Here is a 27,959-nt window from a genome sequence, read left to right as displayed (position 1 = left end):
TCCTGTCTTGGACGATAAATAAATACATGAATCAGTCAATCAATCAATCAATCAATCAATCAATCAATCAATCGGCCTGGCACAGTGAATGTGCATATATGGCTGAGGCCCCAGAAAGAACGCAAACAAAATGTGCTAAGAGCTGCTGCCCTTCTAAACCTTCAGCTTGGCCACTGCAAGGCGCAGGCAGCCCTGAGGGCGGCTGGCAGGGCGACAACACGACAACACGGTTCTTCCGGGGAGCGCGCGCTGCTGTAGGCGGCGGGGTTGTCTTTTTCCCATTTGTTGCCCTTGTTTATCGTCGTCGTCGTTAATTATGGTTATTGACGTCATTGTTGTTGGATAGGACAGAGAGACATGGAGAGAGGAGGGGAAGACAGACAGAGAGGGGGAGAGAAAGACAGACACCTGCAGACCTGCTTCACCGCCTGGGAAGCGCCTCCCCTGCAGGTGGGGAGCCGGGGGCTCGAACCCGGGTCCTTGCGCCACTGCAACACGTGCGCTCAGCCCGGCGTCCGAGAGACGCAGCGACGGGCTTTGGCAGGTGCTCAGCCCAAGACGGGCCTCGGGACCTCATGCCTCCAAGAGCGGGGCGGTAACCACCGCGCGCCGGCCGGGCCAGGCCGCTGCCTCCACGCTCGCGGCCCGCAGAGGCCCCGCCGCCGGGTGTCAGGCTGCCCGCCGCTCCCGCCCCGGAGGACCGCGACTGCGCATCCCAGAGGGCAGTGCGGCAGGAGCGCTCGCGCGTGGTGCCTGCTGGGACTTGTAGTCAGCTGGGACGGCAGGCGCGCTCGCGCGTGGTGCCTGCTGGGACTTGTAGTCAGCTGGGACGGCAGGCGCGCTCGCGCGTGGTGCCTGCTGGGACTTGTAGTCCTCAGCTCGGGAAGAGGGTGGGGGTGCAGCGAGGAAGGCTGCGGAAGAAGCCCCCTTTCTCGAGCGGATTTGGACGGCGCTGGCTCGTTGACTCCCTTCCTGCCGGGGGAAGGCGAGGCGATGAATCCAAGCGGCTAGCTTGGCGGTTGGGCATGTCCCAACTTCCGCTTCCGGTGGGCAAAGGGCACGCGGCATGTAAACACGGGGCTGCGGCGGCGCGGACCAGGTAAGCGGGTTCCCGGGCGGGTGGCGGCCGGGGCGCCCCGGGTCCCGGAGCTGCACGTCGGGGGCTCCGGCCGCGGTGACTTGTTTTTTTATTTTTATTCTTCCTGTTTTTTTCTTTTCTTTACCGGAGCCCTGCTCGGCTCTGGCTTGTGGTGGTGCGGGGGACTGAACCTGGGACTTGACGGAGCCTCAGGCAGGGGAGTCTGTTGGCATGACCATCATGCCATTTAATTAAAAAAAAAAATTTTTTTTTTGGCGACCCAGTAATGGTCACCACCCCTGTAAGGTCACCGGGCTGCAGTTCCCACCACCAGAGCTCCGGGTCTCCATTCCCTCCACCGGAAAGTGCAGCAGTTCTCCGGGGTTGCAGATAGGGGCTATTTCTGTACTGCCTGTCTGTGTTTATATTTACACCCACCCCCATTCTGCTTTTTTCTCTCCCTCTTTTTTTTTTTTTTTTTGGTTTCCGAGGGGTATTGCTGGGGCTCGATCCTGCACCACGAATCCACTGCTCCAGGAGGCTATTCCCCCCTCCCCCCTTTTCTGTTGTCGTTGTTATTTAATTATTTTATTTTATTTTATTATTTTTTTTACAGGGGACTGAACCCAGGACTTTGGAGTCTCAGGCATGAGAGTCTGTTTGCATAAGCCTTATATATATATTTTTAAATGTTTTTATTTATTTATTTTTGGTACAGAGAAATTGAGAGGGAAGGGAGAAGTAGAGAAAGAGAGAGAGAGAAAGAAAGAAAGAAAGAAAGAGAGAAACCTGCAGCCCTGCGTCACTACTTTTTTTTTTTTTAATAATTTATTTCTTTATCGGGGAATTAATGCTTTACATTCAACAGTAAATACAATAGTTTGAACATGCATAACATTCCCCAGATTCCCATTTAACAATACAACCCCCACTATGTCATTCATCATCTTTCATGGACCTGTATTCTCCCCACCCACCCACCCACCCACCCCCGAGTCTTTTACTTGGGTGCAATACTCCAATTCCATTTCAGGTTCGACTTGTGTTTTCTTTTCTGGTCTTGTTTTTCAACTTCGGCCTGAGAGTGACATCATCCCATATTCATCCTATAATTTTTTTAATCGTTGTTGCGGTTATTTTTATTATTGTTGTTATTGATGTTGTCATTGTTGGATAGGACAGAGAGAAATGGAGAGAGGAGGGGAAGACAGAGAGGGGGAGAGAAAGACAGACACCTGCAGACCTGCTTCACCGCCTGTGAAGCGACTCCCCTGCAGGTGGGGAGCCGGGGGCTCGAACCGGGATCCTTATGCCGGTCCTTGTGCTTTGCGCCACCTGCGCTTAACCCGCTGCGCCACCGCCCGACTCCCACTTCTCGCCCCCCCCCCCCCCCCTCACCCCATCCTGTATTTTCTCATTTCTTCATTTTAAAGACGTTCTACCTGCGAGAGAGCGCCACGCTGGGCCACCTTTCTGGGCCAGGCTGGTGCCTGTTGCTAAACCCCCAGGGAGGCTTCGCGGTGGGATGGAGCCGCGTGCCTGCAGGACGACCGCACATGCCGTGGCTCCGAGTTGCGGAGCGCAGTGCGGGATGAGTCTGTGCCGGGCGGGCGTGTGACCGATGCCGGTGGTTTCTGCTCCTGCTGCGGGGAGCCGGTGGCTTGGATGCTCGGCCCTCGGCGTCTCCCTGTGGACTCGGGAACCTCCGTCCATTGCCGCCCTCCTGTCCTCCGTGGGGCCTGTCTCACTCACACCTGCTGCGGCCTCGAGCACTGAGACCATTTTCTCCCCTGACTCTGAGCACACAGCCAGCTGCCGCTTTCTCTGAGACATGAAACTTGGGGAGACGAAATCATTCCTTTTTTTTTTTTTTTTTTTAATAATTTATTTCTTTATTGGGGAATTAATGTTTTACATTCAACAGTCAATACAATAGTTTGTACATGCATAACATTCCCCAGTTTCCCATTTAACAATACAACCCCCACTATGTCATTCATCATCCTTCATGGACCTGTATTCTCCCCACCCCCGAGTCTTTTACTTGGGTGCAATATGCCAATTCCATTTCAGGTACTATTTGTGTTTTCTTTTCTAATCTTGTTTTTCAACTTCGGCCTGAGAGTGAGATCATCCCATATTCCTTTTTCTTTATCTCTGAACTTTTCCTGTGGGTTTCTTCTTTCTGGGTGTTAACATTTTTTGAGAGGAATATGTATACAAACAATATTTACATGTGACTATATATTAAAATACGTTACATAATTATATAACGTATATGTATTCTTGTCCTTTTTTTAGACTTTATTGTTTCTTTTACTTAATAGAACAGAGAGTAATTGAGAAGAGAGGGGGAGATAGAAAGGGAGAGAGAGACAAAGAGACACCTGCAGACCTGCTTCACCACTGGTGAAGCTTCCCCCCTGCAAATGGAGACTGGGGCTTGAACCTGTTGCACATGGTAATATGTGTACTTAGCCACATACCCGGTCCTCTATTGTCCTTTCTCTCTCTCTTTTTATCTTGCCGGCTTCATTTTTATTTTTTTTTATTTATAAAATGGAAATATTATCAAGACCATAGGATAAGAGGGGTACAATTCCACACAGTTACCACCACCAGACCTCCCTGTCTCATCCATACCTCCTCAACCCAAAGCTCTCCTGTTCTCTATCCCTCCGGGAGCATGGACCCAGGGTCACTGTGGGATGCAGAAGGTGGAAGGTCTGGCTTCTGTAATTGCTTCCCTGCTGAACATGGGTGTTGACAGGTGGATCCACACTCCCAGCCTGTCTCTCTCTTTCCCTAGTGGGGCAGGGCTCTGGGGCAGCGGGGCTCCAGGACACATTGGTGGGGTCGTCTGTCCAGGGAAGTCTGGTCGGCATCATGGTAGCATCTGGAACCTGGTGACTGAAAAAGAGTCAAGATATAAAGCAGAACAAGTTGTTGACTAATCATGAACCTAAAGGCTGGCATATTGCACATGAAGCTGACTAGGGCCCCAGCCGATGGAATGGCCTGATAGTGACTCAAGAGTCATCGTTAAAGTGTGCCAGTCTCTTGCCCTTATTCAGCTTTTGCAGTCCTTGCTTTGACAAGGTTAGCTGTGGAGTGACTGAGGGAGGTGTAATAGGAAGTAGTTGAGGAGGGTATCCAGGTCTAAGCAGAAACTATTTGATTAGGAACTTTAAGGTATCTTTTTAGGTCTTTGTACTTGCTTGCAGCATTTACTGACTCGCTGCAGACTACTGTGCGCTGTTGCTCTTGGGTGTATGTTTCCCCCTGACTTACGGACACACGTGCACATGTGCCCTGTCTCAGGGGCCCTGGTCTGTATCCAGGTTTGAGGCTTAGGAAGTGCACCACCCGAAATGGAGCTGCGGAGTCCTGTGAGCTAGGAAATGTCTCCCCCGAGTCATGGAGCTGGAGTGTTGTGCTGTCCGCCCCTAAAGGCTGGCCTGGCCGGTCACTAGTGGTCGTCAGACCTCTTAGAGCACTAAGTGCTGAAACCACATTCTGGGCTGACTTTGTTGGCTTCTGACCTCCAGAACATTTTAAAGGATATGCGGAGAGAATGACAGAAACAGGTCAGGCCACAGCAGGTGCAACTTTTACGTATGGTTGAGAACCGTTATCTGCAGCCTTAACTTATATAACTGGTCAATTAAACAAAAACAAACCTGTGATCTGTGAGACTGCAGAAGAGAAAGTGGATCGGACTGTCAGACATGAGGTTCCAAATTCAGCCCCTGGCGTCTGGTTCTCTCTCTCTCTCTCTCAGTCAATCAGTAAATCTTCAAAAAAGAGTATACCAGGGCGCGTGTGCCCCTCTTCCTCCCGTCACCACACACTGGTCTCTCATGAGCTCTGGCGTGGTTGATTAAACACACCGGGGTCCCGTCTGGAGCACTGGTGGGGCCCGCACAAGCCTTGCTGCTTCATGTTGATAGACGGAGTTCCTGCCTCACGCGGGAGAGGAGAGCACAGCCGTCCTTCCTTCCTTCTTCCCTCCCTCCCTCCCTGTTTTCTCTTCCAATTTATTTATTTATTGTCTTTATTTATTGGATAGAGACAGCCAGAAATTGAGAGGGGGGGGAAGAGACAGAGACACCCGCAGCCCTGCTTCACTACTCGTGAAGCTTTCCCCCTGCAGGTGGGGACTGGGGTCTTGAACCCGGGTCCTTGCAAACTGTAATGTGAGCGCTTAGCCAGGTGCACCACCACCCGGTCCCTCTTCTTCTTCCTCTTCTTCTTCTTCTTCTAATGTTTATTTATTTAAAAGACAGACCCCTGCAGACCTGCTTCACCGCCTGTGAAGCGACTCCCCTGCAGGTGGGGAGCCGGGGGCTCGAACCGGGATCCTCACGCCGGTCCTTGCGCTTTGCGCCACGTGCGCCTAACCCGCTGCGCCACCACCCGACCTCCCTTATTTATTTTTATTTGAGAGGACAGAGACATTGAGAGGGAAGCGAGAGGGAGGGAGGGAGACACCTGCAGCCTACTCCTCCAGTCGTGAAGCTCTCCCCCCCGCAGGTGGGGGCGACTAGGGGCTTGGTCCCGGGACCCTGCACAGGTGACGTGGGGGCTCAACCACGTGTGGCGCTGCCTGGGCCCCCGCCTGTGCGCTTCTTGAGCACAACGACCCTGGGTCCATGCTCCCAGAGGGCTAGAGAATAGGAAAGCTGTCAGGGGAGGAAGGGGATGGGATGCGGAGATCTGGTGGTGGGAACTGTGTGGAGCTGCACCCCTCTTACCCTGTGGTTTTGTCAGTGTTTCCTTTTTATAAATAAAAACCATATATATATATATATATATATATATATATATATATATATATATATATTCAGATTCACAGGGCCAGAGAAGAAGCTCACTTAGACCATGTGCTGTTCTGCCAAAGCATAACCCAGGTTCAAGCCCCACCCCCAGCCGCACCACATGGCAGGAAGCTATGGTGCAAAGGTCTCCTTCATGGCCTCTGCCTCTCTATTAAAACCCCCCTCTGGGAGTCGGGCGGTAGCGCAGTGGGTTAAGTGCACGTGGCGCAAAGCGCAGGGACCGGCGTAAGGATCCCGGTTCGAGCCCGGCTCCCCACCTGCAGGGGAGTTGCTTCATAGGCGGTGAAGCAGGTCTGCAGGTGTCTGTCTTTCTCTCCTCCTCTCTGTCTGCCCCTCCTCTCTCCATTTCTCTCTGTCCTATCCAACAACAATGACATCAACAACAACAACAGTAATAGCTACAACAATAAAACAACAAGGGCAACAAAGGGAATAAATATTTTATATATAAAAAAACCCAAACAACCCTCCTAGTCCTGCCGTTATTTTGGGCCTTCACACGCCTGCTCCATACTCACAGTCTCTCTCCCTCTCTGTCCTCTGTCTTGTTGTGATCCCTCACTCACGTTCTGGCCACGTGCAGCAGTGGCGGAGGCCCTGGGAGTCTGTTGTGTGCGTGTAGAACAGGACACCAGAGAGAGAGAGAGAGAGCAGAGCGGCGATGTTCCCGCAGCACCTGGCACCACCCTGGCACTCTGTGCGTACCGTGCCCGCCTCCTAGGCTGCGCATCTCTCCCTTGCTCCTTCAGTACCCACTCTTCATCCTTTGACCGTTCATAGAGATCTCTGACTCATTGTTCTGTCTTACTGTGCTAGTTGACCGGTGGGTTTATGATGATCTCTTTGTTAAAATCTTTTTGTATTATCTTTTTTTAAATTTATTTTTATTTATTTTATTTATTTATTCCCTTTTGTTGCCCTTGTTGTTTTATTGTTGTAGTTATTATTGTTGTTGTCGTTGTTGGATAGGACAGAGAGAAATGGAGAGAGGAGGGGAAGACAGAGAGGAGGAGAGAAAGACAGACACCTGCAGACTTGCTTCACCGCCTGTGAAGCGACTCCCCTGCAGGTGGGGAGCCGCGGTTCGAACCGGGATCCCTACTCTGGTCCTTGTGCTTTGCGCCACGTGGGCTTAACCCGCTGCACTACAGCCCGACTCCCTTGTATTATCTTTATTAGGTAGAGACAGCTAGAAATTGAGAGGGGAGGAGAGACAGAGAGGGAGAAGCAGCCCTGCTTCTTCACCACCTGCAGAGCTTCCCCCCTGCAGGTGGGGACTGGAGGCTTGAACCTGGCTCCTCGCTCACCAGGTGCGCCTCCGCCCGGCCCTGGTTGATGAAGATCTCTGTCCTACAAGAAAGGAACGAGGGCCAGAGCAGCGACTCCACCTGGCGGAGCAAGTGCACGGCAGGCCTGACTCGGAGCCCCCACACCCACCTGACTGCGCCCGGCCTGCGCCCCCTTCTGCCTTGCGCCGTAATTGCCCTGCAGGTGAGACCACTCGTCAGGGTTTGCCCTTCTGCTGCCTATTCCACTTAATGTGATTCCTTCAGGCTGCAGCCAGGATGGGGAAACAGATCTCACTTCTTACTCCAGAGTGGGGTTCCACGCAGTGTACACACCACAGTCCTCTCCTCTCCTCTCCTCTCCTCTCCTCTCCTCTCCTCTCCTCTCCTCTCCTCTCCTCTCCCCTCTCCCCTCTCCCCTCTCCCCTCTCCCCTCTCCCCTCTCCCCTCTCCCCTCTCCCCTCTCCCCTCTCCCCTCTCCTCTCTCCTCTTCTCTCCCTTTTTTTTTTTTTTTTTGACTTTATTTGCTGGGTAGAGACAGTTAGAAATTGAGAGGGAAGGGGAGATAGAGAGGGAGAGAGACAAAGAGACCCCTGCAACCCTGCTTCACCACTTGTGAATTTTTCCCCCTGCAGGTGGTGGCCAGGGGCTCGAACCTGGGTTCTTGCGCACTGTAACGTGTGCTCAACCAGGTGTGCCACCACCCGGCCCCACCTTTTTTAAAAATTAAAAAAAAATTTTAACTAGAGCACTGCTCAGCTCTGGCTTATGGTGGTGCGGTAGATTGAACCCAGGACATTGGAGCCTCCGGCATGAGAATCTGTTTGAATAACCACTGTGCTATCTTCCCCCACCCTTCATTTTTCTTTTAAGTTGGGAAAAGCGTGATGTGACTCAGGATTGGTTTTGGCAGAGGCACTCATGGGTGATAGGTTCTGTCCACCTGGCTGCGCCTGTTGTCTGTCTGTCCGTCTTCATGTTCTGGTGGCCTCCAGTGGGTGCTGCCTATTTAAGGAGGGGCTTCCGCGTGGTGACAGTCTGACCCTGTCACCCTGTCATCCGTTCTCCACATGGCGGTTGGAGGGACGGTGCTGTAACTCACTAGGACAGAGCGCTGTGACCCAAGTTGGAGCCTGGCCTCCACTGCATTGAGGGAAGCTTTGGCTTTGTGGCGTCTCTCTCTCTCTCTCTCTCTCTCTATTTAACAAGACAAAACAAACAAATAAAGAAATCCAACTTATTTGTTGGAATGCCCCTAAAGGACCAACTCTGAAATTTAAAGCTGTTCATTTGCAGTTTTCTAGAATGGCTTCATTTGGATGGAAGAGAAAAATTGGCGAGAAGGTCTCTAAGGCCACTTCTCAACAGTTTGAAGCCGAAGCGGCTGACGAGAAAGACGGAGTCGAGAATGACGGAGGCAGCTGGCTCCCCGCCGTCAAGCGCAGGAAGGACGCCGTCCTCGAGGGCTGCGCGGAGAGAAGCCAGCAGCTCAAGGATGAAGGAGCCAGCCTGGCTGAGAACAAAAGGTATGCTCCTCAGCCTGCCACCGAGAGCCGTGTAGACGGTCTGAGTCACAGTCAGCAGGAGAACGGAGAGTTGTGGGCTCTAGGAATTCAGGCTTCAAGAATCTGACCTGGGTGCTAAATGCAAGGAATAAGCAATCTGAAATCTAAACTCTTGTAAAGGTGTCTTCATGAGGTTTAGCATGCCACTGCATTGCTGTTATTTTTATTGTCTAAAGAAGAGTAAAAACTAAGTACAAATGAGGGCCAGGTGGTGGCGCACCTGGTTGAGAGCACGTCACAGTGTGCAAGGACCCAGGTTTGAGTCCCCAGTCCCCACCTGCAGGGGAAAGCTTTGTGAGTGGTGAAGCAGTGTTACAGGAGTCTTATCTGTCTCTCTCCCTATCCCCCCCTTCCCTCTCGATTTCTGGCTGTCTCTACCCAGCAAATAAATAAAGACAATTAAAAAAAAAAACTAAGTAAAAATCTAATTCAGCTTGTAGGTTGTTAGATCATTTATTTGCTTTTAAAATAAAAGGTGAAAGGCAGAAAGAAAAGGGAGAGAGAGCACTCACGAGCCTTCCCCAAGCAGGTGCCCCCACTGGTGGCTGCAGGCTCAAACTCTGGCCTCGCTCACTGCCGAGGATATAGTGTGCTTCTCTCTCTGCATCTCACATGTACACACGATGATCTAGAATTTGTCTTTTTCCTTCCGGTTTATTCCATTTGCCTTGACCCTCTGGCATCTCCATGCTGAAGTCAGAGCGGAGGTTCTATTGTGCATATAGGCTACAAACTGCCTTTTAAAAAAAAAAAAAAAAAAATTTATTATTGGCTAGAGAGAGGAAGAAATTGAGAGGGGAGAGGGAAATAGGGAAAGAAAGAAAGAAAGAAAGAAAGAGAGAAAGAAAGGAAGGAAGAAAGAAAGAGAGACACCTGCCCCCCTGCTGCACTATTTGTGAAGCCTTTTCCCCTGCAGGTGGGGGCCGGGGGCGTGAACCCCGGTCCTTGCACTCTGTGACGTGTGCACTCAACCAGGTGCGCCACCGCCCGGCCCCCTCTGTCCACTGTGCACAGATTATTATGCTTGAAGGGCAAGTTTCCAGCTTTCTCCTATGTGAAGTGGCGATACTTTGTGACTGTCGAGGGCTGCAGAACAGAGGTACCTGCCACCTAGTAAGCATCCAGCCAGTGCACTTCCCAGTCTTGTTTTAGGATTTTGCGAGCGATCGGTATGAACTACGTAGTGTTCAAGTTTACACCCTTTTCTAGAACTGTTACCAAGATAGACTTTGCCCAGAGCCGTGGTGTGGGTTCCAACTTTGAGTTGTTGGCCACCAGAGGGTGGTATTTGACTGTGCCGTGGAATGGTCTTGGCGAGCCCTGCTGTGCCCTGTGAAGCAGGACGGAGCTAGACCCTCCCACACTTCCATCTGTCCCATCCCAGGCATTATAACCTCTCCTCTTCTAATCACAGAGCAGAGTTCCCTGAGTACGTGTCTTACCGCTTCGTTACCCAGTTATCTGTCCACGGCTATTCCGTTCCTTCTGTATTTGTATTCTGTATATGAATAGTGCAGCTGTGAGCATAGGGTTGCAGATAACATTTCACATTAGTGATCTGACCACTTTAAAACAGTAATTTCTGCTTAAGGAGATAGTACAGTGGTTATGGAAGCAGACTCTCCTGCCTGAGGCCCTCAGGTCCCAGGTTCAGTCCCCAGCACCACCATAAACTGGAGCTGAGCAGGGTTCTCTGGTCTTTCTGTATCTATCTTAATAAATAAATAAATGCTTTTTAAAACAGTAAGCTCTGTAAATTATCCCAAGCCGAAGCTCAGAATGGACTGAGGATAATTCAAAAAAAAGAAAAGAAAAGAAATGAAGTCAAGTGAAGTTTTTAAAATAAAACTAAGTTTTTTCCGTAAGCTTCATTTGTTTATTGAGAGGGAGAGGGAGAGAAGGGGGGAGGGAGAGAGAAAACTCGAGTATCGCTCTGGTATTCTCAGCACCAGGGACTGAATTCAGGGTCTCAAGCATCCAGGTCGGGGAGTCCGCCTGGTGTGAACATCCTGAGTCACAGGGGTGCCACCACTGTCTGTCTGTCTGTCTGCTGAAGAGGGAGGCAAGTGAAAGGATAGAACAGGGGCCTGGTGGTGGCACAATGGCTGAGCACATGTCCCAGTGAGCAAGGAGCTGGGTCCAGACCCCAGGCCCCGCCTGCAGAGGGAAGCTTTGAGAGTGGTGAAGCAGGGCTGCAGGCATCTCTTTTTCTCCCCCTCTCTATCTTCTCCTTCTCTCTTGATTTTTTTTTTTAATATTTATTTATTCACTCCCTTTTGTTGCCCTTGTTGTTTTATTGTTGTAGTTATTATTGTTGTCATTGTTTCCCAGGCGTGTGCTCTCTGGGTTGGAGAGAACTTGACGGGAGCCAGCCTGGGCTGAGTAGCAGAGGGAGATGACTCAGGAACAGACTTGTGGCTGCGAGGCAGTGCAATTCTTTATTGTTCAGAGAGCCAAGGCTTTTAAAGGGCAGACCCGGAAGTGGCAGGTCGGAACCGGAAAATGGCTAGGAAAGGGGCGGAGAAAGGCAAAAGGGGCTGGGAAGGTAGGAAGTTCCTTAGCAACTGTTGCGAGGGTTTTAACTGGTGGGATTGATGTTACCCTGCAGGCAGGGAGGGCCTTGAGGGTAGAAAGACGATAGATCAAGGGAATGGAATGGGTGGGGATCTTTTAGGCAAAACAATGATTATGTAGATAATAAGGGAGCAGGCCATAGTATCAGGAATGCAGGTGGAGCAGGGGGAGCTGGCTTAATGTTTTAAGGAACGTCAGGCTCCTGGAGGCAGAAAAGTGCAGGGTGCTTTGTGAGGCTCCTCACAATTTCCCCGACAGTTGTTGGATAGGACAGAGAGAAATGGAGAGAGGAGGGGAAGACAGAAGGGGGAGAGAAAGACAGACACCTGCAGACCTGCTTCACTACCTGTGAAGCGACTCCCCTGAAGGTGGGGAGCTGGGGGCTCGAAACGGGATCCTTACGCCGGTCCCTGTGCTTTGCGCCAGCTGCGCTGAACCCGCTGAGCTACTACTGCCCAGCTCCCACCCTCTTGATTTTTATGTCTCTATTAAATAAATTAATAAATAATTTTTAAAAAAAAATTATTTATTTATTTATTCATGAGAAAGATAGGAGGAGAGAAAGAACCAGACATCACTCTGGTACATGTGCTGCCGGAGATCGAACTCAGGACCTCATGGTTGAGAATTCAGTGCTTTATCCACTGCGCCACCTCCTGGACCACCGATAAATGTTTAAAAGAAAGGATAGTGACATAAAGCAGATGGCATATAAATGAAAAGTAGAGTCAGCAGTACATGTTACCGTGCTCAAAGACCTGGGTTCAAGCCCCTGGTCCCCACCTGTAAGGGGGAAGCCTTATGAATGGTGAAGCAGAGCTGCAGGTCTGTCTCTCTCTTTCCGCCTTATCTTCCATTCTCTTCTCAGTTAAAAACAAATTAAAGGGGTAGTAGTGTAAGAACAGGTTTTGTTTTGTTTTGTCTTGTTACCAGAACTCTGCTCAGCTCCGGCTTATGGTGGTGTTTAGGGAGGTTGAATCTGGCACTTTGGAGCCTCCGGCATGAGAGCTGTTTGCATAACCATTATGCTGTCTACCTCCTGCCCAGGAACACTATTCTTGAGGAAGGAAGGAATTGGATGTGACGCACAAGTGGAGGAATGTTGGGCTGGGGAGACAGCATAATGGTTATTTAAAACCATTTCATGCCTGAGGCGCTAAAGGTTCCAGGTTCAGTCCATAAAACAGAGCTGAGCAGTGCTCTGGTGTAAAAAAAGTGGGGGGGAAGTAAGTAAGTAAAATATTTGCTTAGGGTTAAACACAGGTGGCACAAAACATAAGGACGGCGTAAGGATCCCAGTTCAAGCCCCCGGCTCCCCACCTGCAGGAGGAGTCGCTTCACAGGCGGTGAAGCAGGTCTGCAGGTGTCTGTCTTTCTCTCCCTCTCTGTCTTCCCCTCCTCTCTCCATTTCTCTCTGTCCTATCCAACACCGACAACAATCATAATAACTGACAATAAAACAACACGTGCAACAAGAAGGAATAAATAAATAAATATTTAAAAAATCTTTTAAGAAATTCGCTTAAGCAGTAGATGAGTGAATGTCTTATAAAAGTAGGGTACTTCATTACAACCAGAGGACGTAGAGTCAGAAGGCACAACTGCCTTCTCTCAAGGTAAATGACACCAAGGTGGAAAAATAAACACTCCACACTGGTCACAGCCTTATTATAGTTTTTTCTTTCCCCATAGCCTGTGGGGAAGAGCACTGTCTTTAAAGGTCGTCATACTGACGCTGAATAAAGATTGCTCCACGTGACCGGAGCACCGTCAAGTTCACTTTTGCAGGTTTGCTTTTCTAAGACCAGAGACAAAATTCCTAGTCAGCTCTAAGCAGACATGCTGCCGTATCTGAGAGCCCAGCCTCTCGCCCTCCACCCCTAATGCATGAGGGAGCTTCGCAAGTATTAGGGCCGTGCTCTCCATTCTCTCTTCTTCTCCCTCTGCGTCTCTCTCAACACCTGTATAAACAAAAGGAGAGAAATAAGGAAGGAGGGAGGGAGGGAGGGAAGAAGGGAAAGTAGCTGCCAAGTGTGGTGGGATTCTGCAGGTACCAGACAGCAGCAATAACCCAGGTGGCAAAAAAAGAAGAAAAAAAAAAGGTTTTCCTCTCCTTCACTGCACTGTTTTCAGAACACAGAGGCTTTGTTGAGCTCTCCTCTCCTCTTTGTTGGGAATAGACTTTCTCCAGCTCTTCAGTTGGCTGACCACTTTTAACGTTCACATCTGGATTCAGCTGCTTTTTCCCTTTTGTTACCCTGGTTGTTTGTTTGTTTAATCATTGTTGTGGTTATTATTATCAATGCTATTGATATCGTTGTTGTGGGATAGGACAGAGAGAAATGGAGAGAGGAGGGGAAGACAGAGGGGGAGAGAAAGACAGACACCTGCAGACCTGCTTCACCGCCTGTGAAGCGACTCCCCTGCAGGTGGGGAGCCGGGGGCTCGAACTGGGACCCTTAACACTGGTCTTTGTGATTTGCGCCACGTGCGCTTAACCTGCTGCGCTACCGCCCGACTCCGTAAACATGTTTTCATCATATGCACAGAAGACAGGGTCTCTTTTCAATATTAACGATTCTATCTGATCTTTTTTTTTTAAATTAATTAATTAATTAATTTTTTTATTTAAGAAAGGATTAATTAACAAAACCATAGGGTAGGAGGGGTACAACTCCACACAATTCCCACCGCCCAATCTCCATATCCCACCCCCTCCCCCAATAGCTTTCCCATTCTCTATCCCTCTGGGAGCATGGACCCAGGGTCATTGAGGGTTGCAGAAGGTAGAAGGTCTGGCTTCTGTAATTGCTTCCTCGCTGAACATGGGCGTTGACTGGTCGGTCCATACTCCCAGTCTGCCTCTCTCTTTCCCTAGTAGGATGGGTCTCTGGGGAAGCTGAGCTCCAGGACACATTGGTGGTGTCTTCAATCCAGGGAAGTCTGGCAGGCATCCTGATGATACCTGGAACCTGGTGACTGAAAAGAGAGTTAACATACAAAGCCAAACAAATTGTTGAGCAATCATGGACCCAAAGCTTGGAAAAGTGGAGAGGAAGTATTAGGGAGGTACTCACTGCAAACTCTAGTGTACCTCTGCTTTCTTACTTTGGTGCCATACTCCAAACTCAGTCAATTTCTGCTTTGCGTTTCTACTTTTTTTTTTTTTTACATGCATAACATTCCCCAGATTCCCATTTAACAATACAACCCCCACTATTTCATTCATCATTCATCATTTTTTTTTTTTTTATATTTCTAATTATTTGTGACTTACACAGAAGGGTGGGGGTAGATAGCACAATGGTTATGCAAAGAGACTCTCATGCCTGAGGCTCTGAAGTCCCAGGTTCAATCCTTACACCACCATAAGCCAGAGCTGATCAGTGCTCTAGTAATAATAAAGCAAGCAAGCAGGCAAGCAAGAAAGAAAGAAATTAGCACAGAAAAGGGCCATGTTCACATGAACACTATGTCAGGGAATATGACCATAGCTGATGGGGGGAGGGGTGTATGGAAAAATTAATCAGATGGTGTCTTGGGTCTCAGTCCGTCCTTCTCCCATCCCCGTCTGCAGCGGAAGTTTCACGGGCCGAGACAAGGCTGCAGTGTCTCTCTCCTGCTCTCCCCCCCTCCCCCGGTAGATCTTCCTTCCTTTTATTATTATTTTTTTTTTAATTTTTTTTTATTAAAGAAAGGATTAATTAACAAAACCATAGGGTAGGAGGGGTACAACTCCACACAATTCCCACCACCCAATCTCCATATCCCACCACCTCCCCCGATAGCTTTCCCATTCTCTATCCCTCTGGGAGCATGGACCCAGGGTCATTGAGGGTTGCAGAAGGTAGAAGGTCTGGCTTCTGTAATTGCTTCCTCGCTGAACATGGGCGTTGACTGGTTGGTCCATACTCCCAGTCTGCCTCTCTCTTTCCCTAGTAGGGTGGGTCTCTGGGGAAGCTGAGCTCCAGGACACATTGGTGGTGTCTTCAATCCAGGGAAGTCTGGCCGGCATCCTGATGACACCTGGAACCTGGTGACTGAAAAGAGAGTTAACATACAAAGCCAAACAAATTGTTGAGCAATCATGGACCCAAAGCTTGGAAAAGTGGAGAGGAAGTATTAGGGAGGTACTCACTGCAAACTCTAGTGTACCTCTGCTTTCTTACTTTGGTGCCATACTCCAAACTCAGTCAATTTCTGCTTTGCGTTTCTACTTTTTTTTTTTTTACATGCATAACATTCCCCAGATTCCCATTTAACAATACAACCCCCACTATTTCATTCATCATTTTTCATGGACCTGTATTCACCCCACCCACCCACCCACCCCAGAGTCTTTTGCTTTGGTGTAATACTCCAATTCCATTTCAGGTTCGACTTGTGTTTTCTTTTCTAATCTTGTTTTTCAACTTCGGCCTGAGAGTGAGATCATCCCATATTCATCCTTCTGTTTCTGACTTATTTCACTCAACATGATTTTTTCAAGGTCCATCCAAGATCGGCTGAAAACGGTGAAGTCACCATTTTTTACAGCTGAGTAGTATTCCATTGTGTATATATACCACAACTTGCTCTGAATGACTCTGAAAATGTCCAATAGTTCTAGGTTATCTATCTCTTCATTTAGCTCCCTTATGTCTTTACTGATTTTCTTCCTGGATGATCTGTCAAGTTGAGATAGTGGGGTGTTGAAGTCCCCTACTATGATTGTGTTACTGTTAATATATTGCTGTAGCTCTTTCAGTAGAAGTTTGATGTATTTAGATGGCTTCTCATTGGGTGCATAGATATTAATAATTGTTAAGTCCTCTTGATTGACTGATCCTCTGAGCATTAAGTAGTGTCCATTCCTATCTTTTTTAATCTTATGTATTTTAAAGTCTATCATGTCAGATATGAGAATAGCTGTTCCTGCCCTTTTTTGTGGGCCATTGGCTTGAATGATAGTTTTCCATCCTTTCACTTTAAGTCTGTGTTTGTCTTGTTACGTTAGGTGAGTTTCCTGTAGACAACATATTGTTGGGTTGTGTTTTCTGATCCATCTTCCTACTCTGTGTCTTTTAATAGGTGAATTCAGGCCATTCACATTTATTGATATCAAAGATTGAAGATATTTTAACGCCATTCTTGTAGAGTTTTAGAGTGTTTTGATATATGTTCTATTTGTGGTGGTCTGGTTGTTTATAGGAAACCTTTCAGAACTTCTTTCAAGGCAGGCTTGGTGATGGTTGCTTCCTTCAACTGTTGCTTGTCTGAGAAGGTTTTGATGCTTCCATCTAGTCTGAATGACAATCTAGCAGGATATAGTATTCTTGGCTGAAAGCCTTTCTCATTGAGCACTCGATAGATATCTTGCCATTCTCTTCTGGCCTGTAGTGTTTGTATGGAGAAGTCTGCTGCTAATCTTATGGGTTTTCCTTTGTAGGTGACTCTTTGTTTTTCTCTTGCAGCCTTGAGGATCCTTTCTTTATCCTCATTCCTTTCCAATCTAAGTATGACATGTCTTGGTGTCTTTAGGTCTGGGTTAATTCTGTTTGGGACCCTCTGGGCTTCTTGAATCTTTATGTCTTTGGTGTTGTCTAGACTAGAGAAATTTTCAGCTATTATGGCCTGGAGAATGCTTTCTTCCTCCCCTTCTCTTTCTTCCTCTGGTAAGCCAATAATGCGTATATTGTTTCTTTTGAAGTCATCCCATAGGACTCTGTTGTTGTTTTCAGCATCTCTTAATCTCTTTTTGAGATCTCTTACTTCTTTTTTAGTTGTCTCTAATTCATCCTCAATCTTGCTAATTCTGTCTTCAGCCTCATTGATTCTATTCTCTCTGCCCTCTACTGCTTTCTGGAGTTCATCTATTTTGTTGCCCTGCTCTGATATTGTTTTAGCTTGTTCAGCTAGTTGCCTTCTTAGCTCAGCAATTTCAGCTTTCAGCTCTCTAATAACCATGAGATTATTAGAATTTTCTTCCATATTCTCATTTGTTGTTCCTGCATTTCTGATTACAATTTTTTCAAATTCTTTACTCACTCCTGTTATTATTTCCTTGGCTAATGTTTGGATGTTGAACTCGTTGTTTTGTGCTTCACCCTCTGGAGGACTTTTAGCTGGACTCTTGTCCTGGTTCGAGTCTCCAATATTTTTTCTTGTTGTTTTAACCATTTTATATAAGTTAACAGTTTTTTCAATCCCTGAGTTGGAGTTCAGTGGTGTAAAAGCCTTTTTTTTTTCCCCCTGTAGGCTATGGGAGCCTGAGGGCTTTTAAACTATCAATAGGCTTCTTTGTTTAATCACTGACTCCTGACCAAGAAATAAAGCAGGGTGTGGCAGAGATAATCCAGTGGTTATGCAAAGAGACTTTCACAGCCCCTCAGCTATGCCACCGAGGTATAGGTCTTCTCCTGAGTTTCCCGGTTAGATCTCTGTGCCCTGGTGTCCCTCCCTGTTGCTGCTCCAGATTCTGAGGGTAGTAGCAATGGAGACTCAGAGTTGCACTTGGTGAGTCTCTGGGGAGTCCTTTCCTCCCTTCAGCTGTCCCCTTGTTGGTGGAGCAGACTGGAGGTGGTGTCTCCACTGACAAACTGTCGAACTGTGAGCAGTCACTTAATCTCTCCTTAGGCCCCTCTCTCCTCTCTGTCACCAGCCACGCGTGTTTGTACTCACGGGTGATTTACTGGGTTCCTGTGGTCATTCTAGTCCTGTCTTGTTTCGGTCCGGGTGGTCTCCTTTGGTATTCCTAGTTGATCCCGATTCTATCTGATCTGACTCCCAATGGGTCTGGAAGTCAGACCTGGGACCACGTGCATGCAAGTCCTTTTTTCTTTTTTATATTTATTTAGTAATTTTCCTTTAAAAAAATTTTTTTTTTGCTTTTTTAATATTTAGTTCCTTTGTGTTGTCCTTTTTTTTTAATTGTTGTTGTAGTTATTGTTGTTGATGTCGTCATCGGATAGGACAGAGAGAAATGGAGAGAGGAGGGGGAGACAGAGAGGGGGAGAGAAAGACAGACACCTGCAGACCTGCTTCACCGCCCGTGAAGCGACTCCCCTGCAGGTGGGGAGCCGGGGCTCGAACCGGGATCCTTATGCCGGTCCTTGCGCTTTGCGCCCCGTGCGCCTAACCCGCTGTGCCCCGCCCGCCCCCTTCCCGCTGGTCACCCTCACTGTGCCCTTCTGCGTGCTTCTCATCAGGGGCCTGACCAGCCTCCACTCCTCCCTCCCACATGCAAACAGTCTAGAATGCTGATCTCCAGGCCCAGTGGGGCTCCTTTCCGGCTTGCTGAATGCAGCGCCCTCAGCCCCTGCTGAGTGTGTGCTGAGAACATCTGTACGGACCGGACCGGACACGGCGACAGCCACAGGCCCGTGAGCAGCCTCCCCGGGCGACAGGCAGGGCCCTGCTCACTGCGCTCTCTGGCCTCTGACCTCCCTGGCTTGGCCACCAGCTGCTCCGGCCCTCCGCCGGGGGTTTCTCTCTCGCTGCAGCTGTTCGCTTCACTTCTTTCCTTGTGCCCCGGCCCCTTCCGTTCGTGGCACCACTGTGCAGCTGTGTGCACCGCCCGCCGAGCCAGGCCTCGGTCACTGATCAGCCAGAGGGGCTTCCTCCCACAGCTGCAGCAGGGCCCTGCCGGCCGGTTCAGCCCGGCCCAAACCCAAGTGGAATCAGCAGACAGGCCACAGACTCGGGGGACCATTGGTGGTCAGGTGCGAGGAGCCTACCGTCCAGGGATGCAAGAGTCAGGTGCCGCTGCCCATGGTGTGGAGAAAGAAGGGGCGCCTGGAGCAGGCTGGCAGCAGTCCCTGGAGCCTGCTCTTTGCCTCTCGATGCCCAGTGCCATGTGCGGCGCTCTGCCAGGCTCTCCGTGCCAGCGCCGCCTCGCACACCCTGTGTTCCCTCCCTCTTCTCTGCCAGTCAGCTGGCTTTGCTCCTTCCTTCTGAGTTGGACCTGAGTTGGATTTTGAAACTCAGCTCTGAGGTTTTTTTTTTTCCCCTCTCCCTCCCTCATCAAGCCTCTGTCCGTTCTCTCACCCAGCCCCATAGCTGAATCTATTCTTAAAGTTCTTGACGAAGAGAGAAAGACAGTAGTACACGCGCTCGTGATTTTAAAAAGCAGACGCAGTAGCAAAAGCCTTGGCTCCCTGGACTCAAGACTTCTCCACAGCCGGCCGGCCCCCGGTTTCCCAATGTCCTGCCAAAGATGATCTTCTCATTTGTGAACTTGGGGGTCTGTTAATTAATTTTAATTAATTCGTTCACTGGATAGAGACGTTATTGTGGAAGCCAGGACGTGGTGTCGTGGAGGCCTCACAGGACTATCCAGCAGGAAGCCCCTAGTTTGGTCCTTACGTCACATGGGCCAAAAGGATACTCTGGACCTTTCTGTTTCTCCTCCCTTCTCTCTCTCTCTCTCTCTCTCATAATAAACAAGCAGATCTTAATAAAAGATTTATTTATATATTAATGCAGGAGAGGGGGAGGAAGGGCTGGTGGAGGGGAGGAGGGAGAGGCAGTCACAGGGAGCACTCTGGTACGAGCAGCGCTGAGGGCTGAACTCTGGGTTTCCCTCATTCACTTGGTCACTTCCCAGGCCCCTAGTAAAAACATCTGGAAAATAAATACGGGGGTGGGGGTAGCTGGCATCATGCTTCTGCAAAAAGACTCTCATGCCTGCGGCTCCAAAGTCCCAGGTTCAGTCCCCCACACCACCATGAGCCAGAGCTGAGCAGGGCTCTGGTAAAAATAACTGAATGAGGGAGTCAGGCGGTAGCACAGCAGGTTAAGCGCAGGGTGGCACAAAGCGCAAGGACCGGCATAAGGATCCCGGTTCGAGCCCCCGGCTCCCCACCTGCAGGGGAGTCGCTTCACAGGCGGTGATGCAGGTCTGCAGGTGTCTGTCTTTCTCTCCCCCTCTCTGTCTTCCTCTCCTCTCTCCATTTCTCTCTGTCCTATCCAACACAAATGACAATAATAGCTACTCCAACAATAAAAAAACAAGGGCAACAAAAGGGAATAAATATTTTTTAAAAATTAAAAAAATTCCCAAATCTTTTATTTTTTACCTTTTCCTTTATATCTGCTTTTTTTTTTTTTTCCCTTTTATAACGTCATTGTTAACAGCTTAGGAATGGTACCATATCTTGATAAAAGATCATCCCCTACCACCTTACTTTTAAAATTTGGTCATTTATTCTCAAGGTCTTTATTTTTAAATTTTTATTATCTTTATTTATCGGTTAGAGACAGCCAGGAATGGAGAGCAAAGGGGGAGATGGAGAGGAGAGACAGCGAGACCCCTGCAGCCCTGCTTCCTTGGTCGTGAAGCTTTCCCGTTGTGGGTGGGGCCGGGGGCTTGTTGTCAGGGTCCTTTTGGAGATCATGTCTCAGTCCGACTCTGACACCTGCAGGTATCGGGAGGCGATTCAGAAGTGGGATGAGGCCCTACAGCTGACACCGAGCGACGCCAGCCTTTATGAGATGAAGTCACAGGTGAGGCCCGGAGATGCCCCCCCCCCAGCCTTTATGAGATGAAGTCACAGGTGAGGCCTGGAGAGCCGCCCCCCCCAGCCTTTATGAGATGAAGTCACAGGTGAGGCCCGGAGATTCCCCCCCCCCCAGCCTTTATGAGATGAAGTCACAGGTGAGGCCCGGAGATGCCCCCCCCCCCAGCCTTTATGAGATGAAGTCACAGGTGAGGCCCGGAGATGCCCCCCCCCCCAGCCTTTATGAGATGAAGTCACAGGTGAGGCCCGGAGATTCCCCCCCCCCCCAGCCTTTATGAGATGAAGTCACAGGTGAGGCCTGGAGATGCCACACCCCCCCCCCCCAGCCTTTATGAGATGAAGTCACAGATGAGGCCCGGAGATTCCCCCCCCCCCCCAGCCTTTATGAGATGAAGTCACAGGTGAGGCCTGGAGATCTCCCCCCCCCCCCAGCCTTTATGAGATGAAGTCACAGGTGAGGCCCGGAGAGCCGCCCCCCCCCCCAGCCTTTATGAGATGAAGTCACAGGTGAGGCCCGGAGAGCCGCCCCCCGCCCAGCCTTTATGAGATGAAGTCACAGGTGAGGCCCGGAGAGCCGCCCCCCCCCCAGCCTTTATGAGATGAAGTCACAGGTGAGGCCCGGAGAGCCGCCCCCCCCCCCCAGCCTTTATGAGATGAAGTCACAGGTGAGGCCCGGAGAGCCGCCCCCCCCCCCAGCCTTTATGAGATGAAGTCACAGGTGAGGCCTGGAGATGCCACCCCCCCAGCCTTTATGAGATGAAGTCACAGGTGAGGCCTGGAGATGCCACCCCCCCCCCAGCCTTTATGAGATGAAGTCACAGGTGAGGCCTGGAGATGCCACCCCCCCCCCCAGCCTTTATGAGATGAAGTCACAGGTGAGGCCTGAAGATGCCACCCCCCCCCCCAGCCTTTATGAGATGAAGTCACAGGTGAGGCCTGAAGATGCCACCCCCCCCCCCCAGCCTTTATGAGATGAAGTCACAGGTGAGGCCCGGAGATTCCCCCCCCCCCAGCCTTTATGAGATGAAGTCACAGGTGAGGCCCGGAGAGCCGCCCCCCCAGCCTTTATGAGATGAAGTCACAGGTGAGGCCCGGAGAGCCGCCCCCTGGGAACCTGAGCCGCCGGAGCGGTCCTTTCCATTTTCCTTGTCACTGAAATAGTTTATTTGCTGGGGGGGGGGGGTGGCTAATGTCAGTATTATTTATGGCTGTGTTTTATGTACAGAACTAGAAACTTTTACCCCACCACAGTAGAGTGAACTGTTAGTTGAGTTTTTTTTTTTTTTTTTTGCAGGGGGTCACTGATCTTTAATGAAATGTGTTTGCTTTAGAAATGAGTTGTAGTGGTAGCAGTAACAGTTTCTTGAGAATGAGAATAGATTGGCTGTGGATGGTGACAATTCTCTATACAGAAGCTAAACATTTGTAGAAGGTCAGGAGAGATTTGGTTTATTAATACTTTTATAATACCCCTTTTATGTTAAAATAATGTTTCTGATATATATATTTTTAAGTTTTTATTTATAAAATGGAAACACTGACAAAACCATAGGCTAGGAGGGGTACAACTCCACATAATTCCCACCACCAGATCTCCGTATCCTCACCCCCTCCCCTGACAGCTTTCCTGTTCTTTATCCCTCTGGGAGCATGGACCCAGGGTCACTGGGATGCAGAAGGTGGAAGGTCTGGCTTCTGTCATTGCTTCCCTGCTGTTTCTGATATTTTATAGGGAAGATGGTTAAAACCTCTGAGTACAGGATTAGATTATCTGAGAGACTTTTTAAATCTCAAATAGCATTAAGCAAATTTTCGTCAGGGTAGTTATAATTCTGCCTTGCCATGAACACCTAACATCTCATTGATTCATGAGAAAGATAGAAGGAGAGAGAGGAAGAACCAGACATCTCTCTATACACATACTGCCGGGGGGTTGAACTCAGGACCTCATGCTGGAGAGTCCAGTGCTTTATGCACTGCGCCACCTACCGGGCCCCACACATCACATCTTATATGATGATCTCAGACAGGGCGCATCCTCTGCCAGCTTTGATTTTAATTTATTAAGGAAAAGCCCTGATGAATTATGTTCACTGATCATAGAACTATGAGGACCTTTAAGTCTTTTTATTTATTATTTATTTTTAACCACAGCCCCCGCTCAGCTCTGGCTTATGATGGTGTAGGGGGATTGAACCTGAGACTGGAGCCTCAGGTATGAAAGTCTCTTTGCATAACCACGATGCTGTCTGCACTCCTCACCAAGTCTAAAGTTCTGTGTGAAAGAAAGGCTAGTCTTATGGTGAACTCTAAAATGCTTTGTTTAAGTTGGAGCCTGATGATTAGTGATGGTTTTGTCACAAGTGCTGTGAAATGGTGGGTGGTCCCAGGTAACAGAGAGAAAACCCAGCCCTCTGCATAGAGTGCGGCGGAGTGTTTTATAAACAGCCCCGGCTTTCCTGGTATGTGTTGTCTGGAAGCAGTGTGCAGTGTTTCTTTTCCTTGCCTCCAGGGTTATCACTGGGGACAGTGTGAAATGTTGAGATATTTTTGATAGGAGGGTATTCTCTAGGGGCTGGGCGGCTGGGCGAATACACTTGAATCTACCTAGTTAAGAGTAGGCCTAGGGTTTCCCAGAACCACACTGCAAACAGAAGTGGACGAGGAGTTCATATACCTGAGCCCTCAAGGCTGGAATCTGACCACCTGGCTGTGACCGGCTGAACGCAGGGCGGAACGCGGGGCTCAGTGACCAGAGGGGAGCACATCCACCCCGCGTACTCCAGAAGCAGGAGGGGCGGTGTGCCGAGTGCATGTCCACCCCGCGTACTCCAGAAGCAGGAGGGGCGGTGTGCCGAGTGCATGTCCACCCCGCGTACTCCAGAAGCAGGAGGGGCGGTGTGCCGAGTGCATGTCCACCCTGCGTACTCCAGAAGCAGGAGGGGCGGTGTGCCGAGTGCATGTCCACCCCGCGTACTCCAGAAGCAGGAGGGGCGGTGTGCCGAGTGCATGTCCACCCCGCGTACTCCAGAAGCAGGAGGGGCGGTGTGCCGAGTGCATGTCCACCCCGCATACTCCAGAAGCAGGAGGGGCGGTGTGCCGAGTGCATGTCCACCCCGCATACTCCAGAAGCAGGAGGGGCGGTGTGCCGAGCGCATGTCCACCCCGTGTACTCTAGAAGCAGGAGGGGCGGTGTGCCGGAGGAGACTCAGCACGCAGTGCGGTGCCTGTCAGCTCACGCAGATGAGGAGGCCGCCTGCCTGCGGCCGTGCACCTGGTGGGCAGTCCATGCGGGTCACTGACGGGCTCCTTCCTCCCTTTGGGCTGCAGGTCCTCATGTCTCTTCACGAGATGTTCCCAGCTGTCCACGCAGCAGAAATGGCTGTCCAGAGAAACCCACATTCATGGGAGTCTTGGCAGACTTTGGGGCGTGCTCAGCTTGGACTGGGGGAGATCGCGTTGGTAAGGAAGTCAGACTGTTGTAATGCTGAAATTTAGTTGACTCAATTTTTCTTCTCTCTCTCTCTCTTCTTTAATTTATTTATTTTACCAGAGCCCTGCTCAGCTCTGGCTGATGGTGGTGCGGGGGATTGAACCTGGGACTTTAGAGCCTCAGGCACAAGAGTCTCTTTGCAGAACCATTATGCTATCTACCCTCGCCTTTGACTCGATTTTAAAAGTTGGACTAACATTGTTTTGTGGTATGGGAGTATGGTTTCTTGCTGCTTCTTCTTCTTCTTTTTTTTTTTACTTTAAAAAAAAAAATACTTATTCCCTTTTGTTGCCCTTGTTGTTTTATTGTTGTAGTTGTTGTTGATGTCATGTTGTTGGATAGGACAGAGAGAAATGGAGAGAGGAGGGGAAGACAGAGAGGGGGAGAGAAAGACAGACACCTGCAGACCTGCTTCACCGCCTGTGAAGCGACTCCCCTGCAGGTGGGGAGCCGGGGTTTCTAACCCAGATTCTTATTCCTGTCCTTGTGCTTTGCACCACGTGTGCACCCAGCCTCCAATTTTTTTTTTGTTTTTTTTTTTAATTTTCGGGGAAGGTCTCGGGAGAGGCAGACAGTTCTGCTCAGCTCCGCCACAAAGTAGAGCTGGGGATTGAACCTGGGACTTCTGGGACTTCAGATATGCAAGTAGGTGCTGCAGTGTGGCCGGCTGTGTCCTGTATTTATTATTTGTTTGTTTGTTTGGAACGTCATCTGGCATGTGATTCTGGGAATTGAACTTGGGACTGCAAGGACCATGCCAGGTGAAGCTGTCACCCCCCAGACCACCAGAGCAGCTGCACACATGCCTTCTGTGGAGAAGATCTTTTAAAAACTGGGCTGCCTCCTTCCTTCCTTCCTTCCTTCCTTCCTTCCTTCCTTCCTTCCTTCCCCTCTTTCTTTCTCTTTCTTTCTTTCTTTCTTTCTTTCTTTCTTTCTTTCTCTCTTTCTCTCTTTCTCTCTTTCTCTCTTTCTCTCTTTCTCTTTGTGTTATATATGTCATTTGACTGCCAGTCCATGTCAGAGGTGAACTGCACAAACACCTTTCCTGTGGCCCCTCCTATGGTGCTGCCCCCCGACTCAGACACACCGGTTTTTCAAGCAGAGCAGCTACAGAACGTCTGACGGGGCGCCGGGCAGTGGCGCACCTGCTACAGGGCACAAGGACCCGGGTTCGAGCCCCCGGTTCCTCACCTGCAGGGGGAAAGCTTCACGAGTGGTGAAGCAGGGCTGCAGGTGTCTCTCTCTCCCTCTCTGTCACCCCCTTCCCTCTCCATTCCTGGCTGTCTCTATTTAATAAATAAAGATTTAAAAAAAAAAAAAGGTTTTTTTCCTTGCAGGCAATCCGGAGCTTCCAGGTGGCCCTTCACACCTACCCCCTGAACCCTGAAATATGGCAGGAGGACCTTTCCTGGGCGAGGACACTCCAGGAGCAGCAGAGGGCAGCCCGGCGGGTTGAAAGGAGCCAGCCGCCCACGGACACCACCCACTTGGCACCCCAGTCGATTCCCGACTACGACTTTGAAAGTGATGAGATCGTGGCCGTCTGTGCTGCCATCGCCGAGAGACAGAAGCCGGCGGTGGCGGCCAGCAAGACGATGGTCATCGTCTCAGCCTCTGGGGCCGTGGAGACCGTGACGGGGAGGCCAGATGGCGGGACTCCGCCCGACGGCCGTGTTTTTATCAAAGCCCGGTGAGGCCTCCCGATCCGATCGCACGCAGCTCTGGGCCCAGGGCTTTTCCCTCGGGAGCAGGGCAGAACTCTTGCTTGTGAAACGAGGCTGATCACAGCGAAATGGTAGAACTGTTGTCCAGCGCCTGAATTGGGAGACAGACGCTGTGATTTCAACTTCTTGCCCTTCGAAGTCTGATAGGTTGCTTTCTGACTAAAGGGTTTAATCCGAGTGAGTGCATCTTAAAGACACAACTTGAAAAGTCAAGTCTCCAGTAATAGCTAGTTAATAATTTGACGGCCGGCTTAAAAGTGTTGCTCTGTGACTTGTCTTATGATCAAGGAACTAAGGTGATTTCTTTCCCTTCTTCAGATACACTGTTACTACTCCCTGTTCTATTTGTTGTTGTTGTTGTTGCTGTTCTGTGGTGGCATGAGAACGTGCCACAGAGTTAGAATATTTTGGCCCTCACTTTCATTGAAAGTTGGCATTTGTTATATGCATGGCAGTCTGGTGGAGAATGTATGCTGATGCGCATGCTGTGAACATCTTCAGAAATTTCATTCGCATCTGTCTTTATGTTTTGACTTTAAAATAATCCTGGTAATAATAGCTGTTCAGTATTTATTCTGTGTGAAGTACTAGTTAATGTTAAGAGTGATGACTATTTTTTATTGTTAAAATAGTAATCCTTACCACAAGGAAGTTGTTTTTAAGATGTGCAATTGAAAAAAATGATCCTTATAACTACTTTATAAACAAAGCCACTTTTCTGTATTCCTAGGCAAAACCAGTATTTTCTTTTCCTTTGAAGAGCTTAAAAATCTTGACTATAACTTCTCTCTTGCCTAGAACTTTCCAGATGATGGTTTGGAATTCCTCTTAAGATACCTGTTGTGGACCTACTCAGTGAAATGGGAAAGAATTACAGTTTCATCAGCTAGATTATAGCTCTTTAAAAATAAAAAGGTGGGATGTGCTTATCAGAGTGTCAGTGAGTGAGTAACTTAGACACCACAAAGTAGGAACTGAAACATGGTTTATACCAAGACTGTAACAAAGACTTAAATGCAGTCCCCTGAGTAGAGAGGGATGTATCAAAGAAAAACCAAGCAAACCCCAAGACCCATCTCACTGAAAGGCCACAGTCATGTCCGCAAGTCAACATACTGTTGTTACAAATGTGAATTGTTATTTTTTTTATCACGTAGATTGTAGAATGATGATATGGGTGGCTGGGCACTGTTAATGCCCCACACTCAGGAAACAGTTATTGGTTTAGCATGTTTATCTTCGTTAGAGATGAAAGTAAGTCACTTTATCTTAAGGCGTTTGGCCTTGCCTTGTTGAAGTGCCTCATATCCTAGTGAGGTGATTTGATTTTGCTTTCTTCTGCGGGACACTTAACCTCTCTGCCAGAGTTGGGAGAGTCAACACCTGCCTCAACAAAGTCCATTTTGTTCGTAAATCATATCAGGAAGTGAGTCGGGGTCAGTGAGGTTAGTTTAGGGTGAGCCAGAACTATCAGCAATTTCATTCTGTGTAGTGAGCACTGTCATGAAGACGTCTGCTTGGGCTTGGAGCATGGAGCTGGCCACAGCTGACACGGGATTTTTGAGTGATGGGTTCTTACCGCATATATACTCGGGGAGTAACTAGTTTCTGCATTGTAAAGCTTTGCCTGTTTTTTTGGGTTTTGTGTGTGTGTGTGTGTGTGTGTGTGTGTTGTTAGCTTTTGGAAAGAGTGACGTATTTCATTTCTTAAATACAATAAAATAGTTTAAACACCTCATATAATAGCACCTCCTCATATGAAGCACTCTCGAAATGGTGCTCTCAGTGAAGAATTTCAATTAGTTTGGACGCGCTTACCCTCGGGGATAACCCCTCTGTTATCTTCTCCTTATCTGGGACTAAGGACACACTGCTTCTGATGACTCGTTGGGAGTTAGTTTGGG

The 27,959-nt window shown here is 49.2% G+C and overlaps 1 protein-coding gene across 2 annotated transcripts; it reads left to right on the top strand.

Moving 5' to 3' along the window:
* The first annotated feature begins 1,045 nt into the window (after nucleotides 1-1,045).
* TTC33 (tetratricopeptide repeat domain 33) lies at nucleotides 1,046-26,472 on the top strand. Of its 2 annotated transcripts, none has more exons than XM_060190985.1 (5): nucleotides 1,046-1,174; nucleotides 8,499-8,728; nucleotides 20,743-20,824; nucleotides 24,169-24,300; nucleotides 25,669-26,472. In XM_060190985.1, the coding sequence occupies exons 2-5, from the start codon at nucleotides 8,508-8,510 to the stop codon at nucleotides 26,023-26,025; spliced, it is 792 nt and encodes a 263-aa protein (XP_060046968.1). In that variant the 5' UTR covers nucleotides 1,046-1,174; nucleotides 8,499-8,507; the 3' UTR covers nucleotides 26,026-26,472. The 2 variants fall into 2 exon arrangements, with proteins under 2 accessions (XP_060046968.1, XP_060046967.1); XM_060190984.1 differs by having other exon boundaries at nucleotides 1,075-1,099.
* Nucleotides 26,473-27,959: the final 1,487 nt, after the last annotated feature.

Source organism: Erinaceus europaeus, chromosome 5 (assembly GCF_950295315.1).
Source record: "Erinaceus europaeus chromosome 5, mEriEur2.1, whole genome shotgun sequence".
Lineage (NCBI taxonomy): Eukaryota > Metazoa > Chordata > Mammalia > Eulipotyphla > Erinaceidae > Erinaceus > Erinaceus europaeus.
This window is presented reverse-complemented; position numbering and strand designations above follow the sequence as displayed.